General features: G+C 46.7%; 1 protein-coding gene across 2 annotated transcripts in view; it reads left to right on the top strand.

The window, feature by feature from the left end:
- The first annotated feature begins 72 nt into the window (after nucleotides 1-72).
- Nucleotides 73-11,777, top strand: part of LOC130263369 (GON-4-like protein) — a 29,748-nt gene continuing 18,043 nt past the window's right edge. The window contains exons 1-13 of one of the 2 annotated variants that reach the window (XM_056510876.1): nucleotides 73-761; nucleotides 2,517-2,678; nucleotides 3,281-3,474; nucleotides 4,482-4,556; nucleotides 4,928-4,978; nucleotides 5,479-5,529; nucleotides 5,886-5,981; nucleotides 6,209-6,313; nucleotides 7,016-7,186; nucleotides 8,867-9,059; nucleotides 10,378-10,479; nucleotides 11,100-11,140; nucleotides 11,583-11,686. In XM_056510876.1, the coding sequence (XP_056366851.1) occupies nucleotides 239-761; nucleotides 2,517-2,678; nucleotides 3,281-3,474; nucleotides 4,482-4,556; nucleotides 4,928-4,978; nucleotides 5,479-5,529; nucleotides 5,886-5,981; nucleotides 6,209-6,313; nucleotides 7,016-7,186; nucleotides 8,867-9,059; nucleotides 10,378-10,479; nucleotides 11,100-11,140; nucleotides 11,583-11,686 (1,868 nt within the window). In that variant the 5' untranslated portion in view covers nucleotides 73-238. Of the gene's footprint in view, nucleotides 762-2,516; nucleotides 2,679-3,280; nucleotides 3,475-4,481; nucleotides 4,557-4,927; nucleotides 4,979-5,478; nucleotides 5,530-5,885; nucleotides 5,982-6,208; nucleotides 6,314-7,015; nucleotides 7,187-8,866; nucleotides 9,060-9,198; nucleotides 9,227-10,377; nucleotides 10,480-11,099; nucleotides 11,141-11,582; nucleotides 11,687-11,777 lie in introns of those variants that run through there. The other variant, XM_056510877.1, reaches the window with a different exon arrangement.

The raw sequence follows: 11,777 nt of genomic DNA, 5'->3' as shown, positions 1-11,777 counted from the left end.
GCGCTCCCACCGGGACGCGACGGCACCGGCAGCGCGGGCGGCTCAGCCCCACGGGGACAGCGGGGGGACAGCGGGGACACACCGGGGACAGCGTGCGCGGCGCTGCCGGGGTTTCTGTGTGCGTGTTTATGAGACTGTGAGGGCTCGGAGAAGATGGCGGTGCCCGCGCTCGGTGCGCCCCCCCCCACTCCCGGCCCCGCCTCACCGGAGCCCCGCCGGGAACCGGCCGCGGCCGCGCATGCGCGGAGCGAGCACCGCGCGCTTCCGCTTCCTGCGCGGGGAGCGGGACCGGGAGCGGGCGGCCGGAGCGGGGCCCGCGCAGCCCTCACAGCCCGCACCGGCCCCGCGCAGGCCCCGCGCAGCCCTCACACCCCGCACCGGCCCCGCGCAGCCCTCACAGCCCGCACCGGCCCGAGCGGGGCCCGCGCAACCCTCACACTCCGCACCGGCCCCGCGCAGCCCTCACGCCCCGCACCGGCCCCGCGCAGCCCTCACGCCCCGCACCGGCCCCGCGGCCGCCATGGCGCTGGCGCTGAAGATGCTGCCCTGCAAGAAGCGCCGAGCGGCGCCGCCGAGCCCGAGGGAGCGCGGGGAGGACGCGGAGCTGCCCGGAGGTTCCGCCGATGGCGGCGGCTCCGCCAGGCCCGCGGGGAAAGCACCGGGAGAGGCCTCACCGAAAGGAGGGAGGAAACTCGCCGGGAGAGCGGCCCCGAGCCCCGGGCAGGAGCTCCCCGCAGGCCCCGGCAGCCCGGCGGTGGAAGGTACCGGGAGGGCCGGCGGCTTTGGGCCCTGGGATTTTGTGGCGTTTATTTTAGTTTGGATTTTTTTGTTTTTTCCTTCCTGGGAAGTGTTATAGATTAGAATGAAAAGGAGATCGCTCCCGATGTTTTCTCATCCCTGGAAGTGTCCCAGTAGAGTTGGAGTAGTCTGTGACAGTGGGAGGTGTCCCTGCTGTGACAGGGGTGGCACTGAATGGGGTTTAAGGTCTCTTTACACCCAAACTATTCTACGATTGTGTGAGAAAGAAGTCCAGCCTTGTTTTTTATCCCCTGTGAGGGTAGAGATGAGGGGATGGGAGCATCTCTGTCCCCAGCAAAGGCTGAGGGAGCTGAGGCCATTTGTAATTGCTGTTAAATAGTGTTTTAAAACACTGTCTGCAGAAATAGGAGAAAATAATTTAAAAATTGTCTTACAGCAATATAGATATATATATATATAAAGCCCAAATTAACAATCCTTGGGGCTAAAACACCCGTAGCAAAAAGAAATGTGAAATCTTTGCAGAAGCAGAGATTTAAGCTGTTGATACCTGAAAACCTGGCAATGAAACCACAAATAGCAAATTGCTTTTGCACTGTGCATGCAAAATACAATAGTGAGGATCCAGATGACTCCTCAGAAATGACAAACAGGATGTCCCTGAGGCAGCACTGGGACATGGAATATTGGGGGCATCAGGATGAGCATTCCCAGCAGGGCAGGGAGATGCTGCCCCTCTGCAGTGCTGGGTCCAGCTCTGGATCTCAGCACAGCAGCGCCAGCAGCTCCCAGAGGGTGCCAGAGATGCTGAGAGATCCCTGCCCAGGAAAGGCTGAGGGAGCTGGGGCTGCTCAGCCTGGAGAGGAGCCTCAGCCCTGGGTGTCCCTGAGTGCAGGAGGGGCAGAGCAGGGCCCAGGCTCTGCTCCAGGCCCAGCAATGGCACCAGAGCCACAGGCAGGGACTGAGCCCAGCAGCTGTCCCTGCACAGGAGGCACAGCTTGTGTCCAGCGCTGAGCAGAGCCCAGAGAGGCTGTGGAGCCTCATGCTGGGATATCCCAGATCCAGCTAGCCACAATCCTGTGCTCCATGCTGGCTCTGTCTGAGCAGAGCCCAGAGAGGCTGTGGAGCCTCATCCTGGGATATCCCAGACCCACTGGCCACAGTCCTGTGCTCTGTGCTGGCTCTGTCTGAGCAGAGCCCAGAGAGGCTGTGGAACCTCATCCCTGGGATATCCCAGACCCAGCTGGCCACAATTCTGGGATGGCTCTGTCTGAGCAGGAGACCCTCTGTGACCCTTCACACCTGATGGATTTTGTGATTCTCTGTGAGAATTGTTGTCTCAAGTTCTCATGCTGCTGTGATGAGCTCACTGATGTGACAGTAAACTGAGTTTGTGTCAAAGAAGGAGGTAGAACAGGACAGTTCCCAGTTGTTTTCTAGGCTGTGGAACCTGTGGGATTCTATTTCTCCTAAATACATGCAGTGTTTGCTGGAATGCAATAGCAAAATGTTTTAAAGACTGGATATTATTCTATGCTTTCTCCAGAGATTTCCACCTTTATTTTTGGAGCTGTGAGTGCTTAAAGATTGAAGTTTAATCAATATTTAGGTTTTGTGTTGCAGCTTCTCCTCTGACTGGGATGTTTCCAGAACAAGAGAGGAAGGGTTTAAAGGGTTTGTAGCCACCCCTGGTGTGTTATCTTTGCTCTGTGTGTCCCTGTGGTGTATCTGCCTACAGCTGGGTGTTCTGTTTTCAGGGAAAATCCCCAAGCTGTACACAGAGGTGGAAGTGAGTTCTCAGAGGGATCCTTATCCCAGTGAAACCCCTGGTGCAGTGCCAGAATCTCCAGGGAGAAGCTCCCTGCAGGTGGCTGCCAGAAATTCCACCGCAGTGAAGCCACCAAAGAACACCAGAGCTGGTGAGTGAGGAGGAAAATTTGGATTTGGGGCTGTTTATTCTACTTGATAAATGTGTGACTGATACAGCAAACTCTGGAATTGTGAAGATGTGCAGGGATTTTTTAAGGTTTTCATCTCGTGCTCCATAATTCAGTGTCTCAGTAAAGTGCAGGTGTCCCAGTGGAACTTGCTGGAGTTGATCTCTGCAATTTTTGGCTCCTAAAAATCGCTGCTCTGCTTCAGAAAAAATGATGATTCTTTTCTTTCTCTGAGTCAGCAAAGCAGGAAAATGCTTTTAAAGTCCTAGAAACCATAACCTGTTCTTGCTGTGTGATACCTGGATTTTTGCAAGGTTGTAAAGGTGTAAAAAGACTGCTGAGGTCTTTTTATAAAAATCATTTTGGAGGAGGTGGTAACTGCATGAGTAACTCATGTCCTACAGAACTTGAATTCACCATTCAAAGACCTTCTGGTTCTCATTTCTGTTTGGGTGGTCTCACATCAGCTGATGGAAGTTTTGCTGTTTCAGCAGCTGCAGGATTCCGGTTTATGTTTATTTTCAAACTCCTCCTCTTACAATGTGCTGTAGGAGGTTTTAGATTCCATTTCTGTCGATTTTCAGAGGAGCAGGATGGGGAGGATGTGGAGAGGAGGAAGAGGAGGAGGAAGGCAAGCAAAAGGAAAAGAGAAGGGAGGAGCCCAGAAGAAAGCTCCTTGTCCTGTGACATCAAACTGGACGAGTCCCTGGATCGAACCCTGGAGGATGGAGCCAAACAGCACAACCTGACCGTGGTCAATGTCAGGAACATCCTGCACGTGAGCCTGGGGGGCTGGGCAGTGTCCTGGTTTGAAGGACAGGGTCTGCTGAGAAAGGCAGGAGCCTCTCTTTGAAATGGAGAATGTAAACCCCCTCCCTCCCAATTATTATAATTTTGAAATTAAGGGGTTCTCAGGCAAAGATAGGGGAATTAGGAATAACAGTTCTTTACTAGGAAAATTAAAATAGAAATACAGTATTACAAAGAACAATCCCAACCCTGCCAGAGTCAGAATCCAAGCTGACACCCGTCAGTCAGTCAGGGTGTTGGCACAGTCCCATTCAATGGTGGCTGCATCCTCCTGCAGGGGCAGATGTGGTTCAGGTGGAGCAGTGCTCCTGGAGAAGGTGCAGTTTCCTCTGAAGGTGCAGGGATGATGTGGAAAGGTCTGGTTTTCCTCTGGAATCCAGTGGAAAGATGGATAACTTGCTGTCCCAAATGTCAGTTTTTATCTGGGTAGGAAAGGCTTGGCTGCTCCCCTGGCTGGAGCATCTCCCAGTGGGATGATGGAATTTTATCAGTCATGCCCTGGGACTCACTGGCCATTAACAGGAGATATCTCCTGGAGGGAGGATGGGCTGTGGGAAAGATAAAGATGATTGCCCAGCTAGTTTAAAGATGGCCCATTAGCAGATGATATCTTCCCCAGAGATAAGGATCACTGCCCCACCTGGTTTTAACAGATGGTGACAAAATTCAAACTTTTGTGCACATCCTGCATTGCAACCCAAGACAGGGAATCCAAGAGGATTCCTATTCCTATTTTCTTTCTCTCTACTGGGAGTTTACTTTGGGGAGCATTCACAGGGAGTACAAATGTTTTAATCACTGCTGTGCTGCTTTAAATTTTACTGCCTGATCTCTGAATAATCATTTTTGCTATAGTGTAATTACAAAGCTTATTGCACACTGAGTATTTCCCCATCCTATTTCCAGGTAGTTTTTTCTAACACTTGTTATATTTCTCTTTAATAGACATCCTGCTTTTTTTGTGTGTTTCTTTAGGAAGTGATCACAAATGAACACGTGGTGGCCATGATGAAAGCAGCCATCAGTGAGACAGAAGACATTCCTTTGTTTGTAAGTAAAAAGCTTGCTCAGTTTGTTTTATCAGTTGTTCCAAATGCAAATTTCCCCACTCTGTCTTCCTGGGCCATGATGGGATGTGAAGAGAAGAGATAGAACAAATAAGCAATTTACCTGTTCTAATAATTAGGTTTCATTATCAGATTTGCCACCTGGATGAAGTGAGTAGTGTCTGAGTGTAAATTATAAAACAGAAATATGAGGAGTTATTTTTGAGGTCACTGTGGTGATGTCTGAAAGGTAATTAATTTAAAGATAATAAATTTTAAAAAGGAGAAAAACTTCATAGTAAAGAGTTGCTGGGAAAAAGTCTGTTGTTAAGGAAAGGACTGAATTTGCTGCTGTTTCTTGTTTTCAACTCTCAGGAACCCAAAATGACTCGTTCCAAACTGAAGGAAGTTGTGGAGAAAGGAGGGGTAAGTAAATATCTGCCTTTCCTGTCCTTGCCCAAGGGGCAGCTCCAACTTCTGCTTTTTGTGACAGTGACAGCACCCCAGAGAATGGCTGGAGCTGTGTGAAGGCATTTTTAGGTTGGATTTTAGGGAAAGTTTCTTCCCCCAGAGGGTTCAGGCACTGTCTAGGCTCCCCAGGGAATGGGCACAACCCTGAAAATCCAGTGTAAATGTGGTTTGAGCCTTGAAATGAAAAGAATTAGTTAAGACAGTTTTTAAAAAAAAGGATTCATGTGAGCAGAGGAGCACAGAGACAGGTGAGGGTTGGGAAGGGCAGTGACCTCCCAGTTTATATTGTTCTGAAATCTTTTCCTGGAGATCCCATGGGAGATTTGAAGGCTCTGTTTGAGCTCTGTTCTTGCTTGGCCACTGTGGAGTTCAAGGTCACAAGCCCAGGTGCTCCTTAGATTGATGAGGTTGCCCCTGCCTGTGTGACACAGCCCAAGTCTTTTTGCTGTCCCTAGGTGATTCCAACATGGAATATTTCACCAATTAAGAAGGCAAATGAGATGAAGGTAAGTGAATTATTGCTGGGAAAGGGGAGGCCATACTGGAGGCTTCCTGCAGAGCAGAGATCTTTTGGAGGGCTGGAGGAGACTCCAAAATCTGTGCTAAAACCATCTCTGAGCTGGTGTCTGCTCAGGCACTTCCATCATAAAAATACTGAATCATTTGTGCCTGTTCTTGCACCTTCTCCAAACACTTGCTTTCCTTTGCTAATGTTTTAGTAATTTATTTCTTTGGTTTCTTCAGGATTTCCTTTCTGAGCTTCAGGGTGTTTCCTCAGTTTGAAATATTTGCTCTGAGTGTGCACCCTTAGAGTGCAGCTCTTCCTCCTCCTAACTGTGGTCACCCTGTCTCTTGTGTGCAGCCACCTCAGTTTGTGGACATTCCCCTGGAGGAAGATGATTCCTCTGATGAAGAATACCAGCCTGATGATGAAGATGAGGATGAGACTGCAGAAGAGGTAAATGCAGTTTGTACAAAGGTCTGTGTGTTCAGCACAGAGCTGTTTGCCTGAGGCAGGAGAACACTCTTTATTTTAACACATGGACATGTGGGAATCATCATCATCATTTTTTTCAATGCTCTGCTATTAATTTGGCTGAAATAGAATCTCTGAAAATGTTCTTTGGAGCAGTTATTGATTGTGGCCTGATGGTTTGAGGGTGTTCTACATCTCCTGCCCTGCAGAGCTTGTTGGAGAGTGATGTGGAGAGCACAGCTTCTTCTCCTCGTGGGGCCAAGAGATCCAGGACAAGGCGCTCCTCTGATGAGGAGGGAGGGACACTCTGTGAGGTAAAACACTCACTGCTCCTAATTGATGAATCCAATCCCAAAAAAACCATCAATTCCTAAAGCTGTGGGGACATCACAGTTGCCAGGTGGCTTTAGGGTCCTTTGCAGGAAGAGCTGAGTCTAAATAAAGCTCTGGGAGTGGAAAGAGTTGTCAGTTCTTAGGTAGTGATTATTTTTCTGATCATTTCTGAGGAGTGCAGGAGAATGGTTTGGCTTAGGAGCAGAAAGTGAGTTTGGGAAAAGCATAAGGGTGTTGTGCACAGTCAGGGGGAGTGGTAGGTGCAGTGTGATACAGGCCAAGGATCAGCAGACAAGAATCAGAAAGCCTCTGAGAACTGACACTGGGATTAAAACCACCAATATAATACAGATATTTCCACATTCTGCTCACCAGGAGTTTGTTTTTGGAAGGATTCTGCCACAGTAATTGGTGTTCAGGTTTAGCAGCTCTGGTAATGTTGAGACTGATTCTCAGATCTTCTAAATGTCTCCTTTCCAGAAATCTTCATATTTCTTTTACTTTCATACTTTCACTTCTCATACTTTCTGAAAGCCACAGTGAGTGTAATAGGAAAAAAAAAATCCATGTCCTTCTGTGAGGCTTTTCCCCCATTTCTGATCAAGCAAAAAAAGAGATTTACTCTGTCCTTGGAAATTCCTGTTCTGAATAAAACCTTTTAACACAAAGACCTTTCTAATTAGATGGAGAAGGTCACTACTCCTGTTGTTAGACACATTAGTGCTGAAGTGGTTCCCATGGGACCCCCACCACCTCCCAAACCCAAGCAAACAAAGGACAGCACCTTCATGGAGAAGCTGCATGCAGTGGATGAAGAGCTGGCCTCGAGCCCTGTCTGCATGGACTCCTACCAGGTACCCTGCTGGGTTTGGTGGTTAAAATCTGTTAGAGAGGAGGAGATTTTGTGGGGTTTTTTCTGGGAATTTCTGGTGTTCTCTGCTCCTCCTTTTATTGCATTCTGCTCTCCTCTGTAACTTCAGATAATGGATGGAACTCTGAGCAGCCTGGGCTGGTGGAAGGTGCCCGTGGCAGGGGGTTTTAATCACACCATCTTTAAGGTCCTTTCCCATCCAAACCATTCATGGCTCTTTGATTCTGTGAAATTGAATCTCCATAGTGTGCAGGGCATTCAGAGGCAGCTGGTAAAACTATTGTTAGTGATACAGACTTTTAGTTTCTTATGATGACACTGTGCTCATGACTCTCACTGCTGTTGTTTCAGCTGTTAAATATAACTCTATAACATTTACATAACTAGTGAAAATAGTTTTCCTTTTGAAAATTATCCTGCTGGCTTGGTTATGTTTTGCAGGCACAATTTTTAGTGTTAACAGCTGAGGAATTTGGTTCTCAAGAGAGCCAGTGTCCCATTTTAATACTGCGAGAAGTTTTACTGCTCTGTTTTCCTGGGCAAGTGCTGGGCTGCTGCTCCAGATTAATGTCAGAGTAAAACATAAGTGAAAGAATTAAATAATTAAATATTGCTTATATATATATATGTTACCTGGAAAGGCTGAGCTGGAGCAGAGACCAGACAGAGCTAAAGGAATAAAATCAGTATTTATTGAAAGGATTCACTTTGGACAGTGTAAGAGCCCAGCCAGGGCTACACCCAACAAGATGGATCCTGGTCATGAGTTTTTACACTTTTATAAGTTTTGGTTCATCTTGGGGTCAATTATCCAGCCACAGCCCCAGGCTATGAAGTGTCAGCCCCCTGGTTGCCCACTTTGCCTCACTGTTTTTGCTTTTTGGGTACCAGTTGTCCTTGATTGTCTGGCTGGGAAGGGATTGTGAATAGTGAAGAGAGACTCAGGATCCCCCCCTTTCCCACACTGAGGGCTCAGCCCAGGGCTCAGGGAAGGTTCTGAGCTCATGTGCAGCCTCCTGAGTCCTCCCAGGGCTGCTCCATGTGCTCATCCCCAGCCTGGATTGACCTCCCAGCTGCAACACCAACACCTGGCCTGCTTAAACCACTGTCCTAGGCTGCAATGTAAGGATGGGCCCAGAAGTCTGGATTCTATCACTGTTTGTTAAAAGCCAGGTGGGGCAGTGATCCTTCTCTCTGTGGGAGATATCTTCTGTAAATAAACCAGCTGTTAAAAATCAGCTGGGGCAAAGATGTGCCCAGAAGTCTGGATTCTATCACTATTTGTTAAAAACCAGGTGGGGCAGTGTTCATTATCTTCCCACAGCCCATCCTCCCTCCAGGAGATATCTCCTGTTAATGGCCATTGAGTCCCAGTGCATGACTGATAAAATTCCATCATCCCACTGGGAGATGCTCCAGCCAGGGGGAGGAGCTAATATGATGTTCCAGAGTTACACACTAAGCAGCAGTGATTTTGAAAAACATAAAAGCTAAAACCCAGAGCATCATTTATAAAGAATTCTGAAATTTTATTTTATAAAGAACAGCAGCTGGACGGGGAGAGCAGCGAAATCTCAGCTTAGGGAAACAAACAATTCTCTGCAGCAAGAATTTTTTTAGGATTGGGTTAAAAATCTCAGGGAGGTTTTATATGTCCCTGCAGCCCCTGGAGGACAGCCTGATTGCCTTCAGGACTCGTTCCAAGAGACCCCTGAAGGATGTTCCCCTGGGGCAGCTGGAGGCCGAGCTGCGCGCGCCCGACATCACCCCCGACATGTACGACCCCAACACGGCTGACGACGAGGAGTGGAAGAGATGGCTTGGGGGGCTCATGAATGATGATGTGGAGAATGAAGGTACCTGGCAGATGTGGAGGTGGAGGGTTGTGTGGTTGGGATGGTTTGAAGGCAAAACCAGTGAGAGGCTCATGAATGATGATGTGGAGGTGGGAGAGTTGTGTGGTTGGGATGGTTTGAAGGCAAAACCAGTGAAAGGCTCATGAACAATGATGTGGAGAATGAAGGTACCTGGCAGATGTGGAGGTGGAGAGTTGTGTGGTTGAAAGCAAAACCAGTGAGAGAACTCAGTGTCAGAAATATAATTTAATAGGAAAAAAAGCGAAAAATAAAATATATGCAAAAAGAAAAGCACTGACAGAGTTAAAATACAATATCCTGCTAGTCAGGGTGATGGTAGCAATCCAGATGAAGTGGTTTTGTTGAAGCAGTGATTCCTCTGGAAACCAGTATAAAAAAGGCTGCTTTGGTGTTCCAAATCTCAGTTTTTATCTAGGTAGGAAAGGCTTGGCTCCTTGTATATTGAAAGCCTTAAGCTTTGTTTTTTATTTATACAACCATTAACCATTGCATTTGAATTATGCAGCCATTAAATTTTTAATCCTTTGCCATCAGCTTTCCTTATCTTCCCCATTTCTAACAGTTGTGCAAATTGAATATAAAACAAAAAATGAAATTACACTACTTGACACTTTCTAAATTTAGCTGAAACTCAGATTCCAGAAAATCTAGCCAGCTTTTCAGAGTAGGAATGGTTGTAGGTCAGGGTCCTAACATTAAATATTTAATCCCTTGCAATCAGCTTTCCTCATCTTCCCCTTTGTGAGAGTTTTTAAACTTCAGGTGTTTCACTTGTAAATATTTACTCACCAACACACAGGAACTGGCAACCACAAAGGGAAGTGGTGGATTTAACCCCTGGTGCTCACCACTGATCCACCTGAATGCCAGTGTGTTGTACTCCTTGTTTGGGGCACAGTTTTTTTGGGTAGAAACAGTTTTCTTTTTGAGAAGAAACAGGAACAAGCTCTGGGGCCCAGCTTCCTTTTTTTTTTTTTTTTTTTTTAATCCTGTGTTTACTGGTTGCTTACAGTTGTGCAAATTGAATATAAAACAAAAACTGAAATTACACTGCTTGACTCTTTCTAAATTTAGCTGAAACTCAGATTCCAGAGAATCAGAATGGGAATGGTTGTAGGTCAGGGTCCTAACAGCTCAGTGAAAGGAGGATGGGTTTGATTTTGCTTCCATAAAAAGTTCATTTCAGTAATTCCAGCCCTCTTTGTGACAGGTCAGGCAGTGAATAAAGAGTTTCTGCTGCTGGCAGCTGCTTGGACTGGGGCAGGGTAATGACAGTTCCAAACCTGCTTGTTTGTAGATGAAGCTGATGATGATGATGACCCTGAGTACAATTTCCTGGAAGATCTGGATGAACCAGACACAGAAGATTTCAGGAATGACCGTGCTGTGAGAATCACCAGTGAGTTCCTCAGCAATTCCTCCTTTCTGGGAAAAGTGGTTTTTGCTGTAAGGATTTTTGCAGGGTAGGATATTAAATAAAGATCTGCATGTTGGTTTGATCAGCTTTTGGTTCTCTGGGAGTACAAGGAAGGATCTGGGCAGAGCTGCTGTGCTCAGGTGCAGCACAGCCTGAAGAACAATATTTAGGTGACAATACAACCTGAAATTAGGTGAAAACTTCAGGCAGTTCAGACTTGAATCTTTGCCTTGTCATTGCATTTAATTAAATTTTAAAGTCCTCACAGCCTTCAGCTTAGTTTTATAAATATATCACTTTCCATCTTTGCAACAAGCCACACTTGCTTTAGGCCTTCTTGCAGATTACCATGAATTTAAATTTAATCATGGAAATGAGTTTTAATGTGATATTTTAGAATCCAGGCAATCTCAGCTCAAGATTTTTTGGGCTCAGCATTAAAAAAAGGAATTATCAGGGGACTTTCTTTTTTGGTCCTCTGTTTGCAAGAAGAGGATTTCTCTTTGTGAGATAAATTCCATAATTGAGTTGATATTATGACAGCATTGCTGAGTGTTTCTTGGAAAAGGAATTTTCATAATTCTTTTTAATTTTACTTGCAGAAAAGGAAGTGAATGAGCTGATGGAGGAGCTGTTTGAGACAGTAAGTGATAACTGAGTGTGGCACTGAAGAACAGAGCTGTCAGTGTGACATGGGATCTGAAGGGAGAATCTGGATCTGCCATAACTGGGTCCTTTTTAGCCTGAGGAAGGAATGTCCAGGGATTTGCTGGGGTGAAGGTCTTGAGGGATTTCCTGGAGTGCAGGAATGTCCAGAGATTTCCTAAAGGGAAGGTCTTGAGGGGTTTCCTAAAGGGAAGGTCTTGAGGGGTTTCCTAAAGGGAAGGTTTTGAGGGATTTCCTCAAGTCAAGGTCTGCAGGGATTTCCTGGAGTGAAGGAATTAATAAATTTCCTGAAGTGGAGGTCTGCAGGGATTTCCTCAAGTCACAGTCTCTGCTGAGAGGATCATAATGAGCTTAATTAGCCAAAGGTTAATTTATTCCTTGAGCTTTTTCCTTCTGATTTGCTCCATGTTTGCTGCCAGTTCCAGGATGAGATGGGATTCTCCAACATGGAAGATGAGGGGCCAGAAGATGAAGATGCTGTTTCAGAGTCTAGGCCAAATTTTAACACTCCCCAGGCCCTCAGGTAGGAACATTTGTTTGTGGTCCTGATCTCTTCTCTCTCAAAGAGAGAGATTGTCTTGGCAGCTCAGGCTGTTCTGGAAGCTCTGAGCCAT

This window comes from Oenanthe melanoleuca, chromosome 25 (assembly GCF_029582105.1).
Source record: "Oenanthe melanoleuca isolate GR-GAL-2019-014 chromosome 25, OMel1.0, whole genome shotgun sequence".
In the NCBI taxonomy this organism is placed as follows: Eukaryota; Metazoa; Chordata; class Aves; order Passeriformes; family Muscicapidae; genus Oenanthe; species Oenanthe melanoleuca.
This window is presented reverse-complemented; position numbering and strand designations above follow the sequence as displayed.